This window comes from Merops nubicus, unplaced genomic scaffold, assembly GCF_000691845.1.
Source record: "Merops nubicus isolate BGI_N331 unplaced genomic scaffold, ASM69184v1 scaffold50325, whole genome shotgun sequence".
NCBI classification, from domain to species: domain Eukaryota; kingdom Metazoa; phylum Chordata; class Aves; order Coraciiformes; family Meropidae; genus Merops; species Merops nubicus.
This window is the reverse complement of record NW_008611283.1, coordinates 1-331: the sequence shown is the minus strand read 5'-3', so window position 1 is coordinate 331 and position 331 is coordinate 1. Positions and strand designations below refer to the sequence as shown.

The 331-nt window shown below is 63.1% G+C and overlaps 1 protein-coding gene across 1 annotated transcript in view; it reads left to right on the top strand.

The window, feature by feature from the left end:
- The window catches only part of IRS1 (insulin receptor substrate 1), a gene marked incomplete at its 3' end in the record, with an annotated part of 2295 nt that extends 1967 nt beyond the window's left edge, over nucleotides 1–328 (top strand). The window contains exon 1 of the mRNA XM_008941153.1: nucleotides 1–328. This exon is cut by the window's left edge and continues 1967 nt beyond it. Within this exon, the coding sequence (XP_008939401.1) occupies nucleotides 1–328 (328 nt within the window).
- Nucleotides 329–331: the final 3 nt, after the last annotated feature.

Genomic DNA, 331 nt, shown 5'->3' with positions numbered 1-331 from the left:
CCCCCCCCCTCCAGCCACAGTGGACTCCAATGGCTACATGATGATGTCCCCCAGTGGCAGCTACTCCCCCGATGGCAGCTCAACGGGCTACGGCAAGATCTGGACAAATGGCACCGGCCACCACCCGAAGCTCTCAGTGGAGAGCAACGAAGGGAAGATCCCCAGCAGCGGTGGCGACTACATCAACATGTCCCCGGCCAGCGGCTCTGCCACCGGCACACCACCCGACTGCTACTTTGGGGGTGCGGGGCAACCGGGCGAGGAGGCAGCTGCTGCCCATCACCACAAACCCATCTACTCCTACTTCTCGCTGCCACGCTCCTTCAAGCAC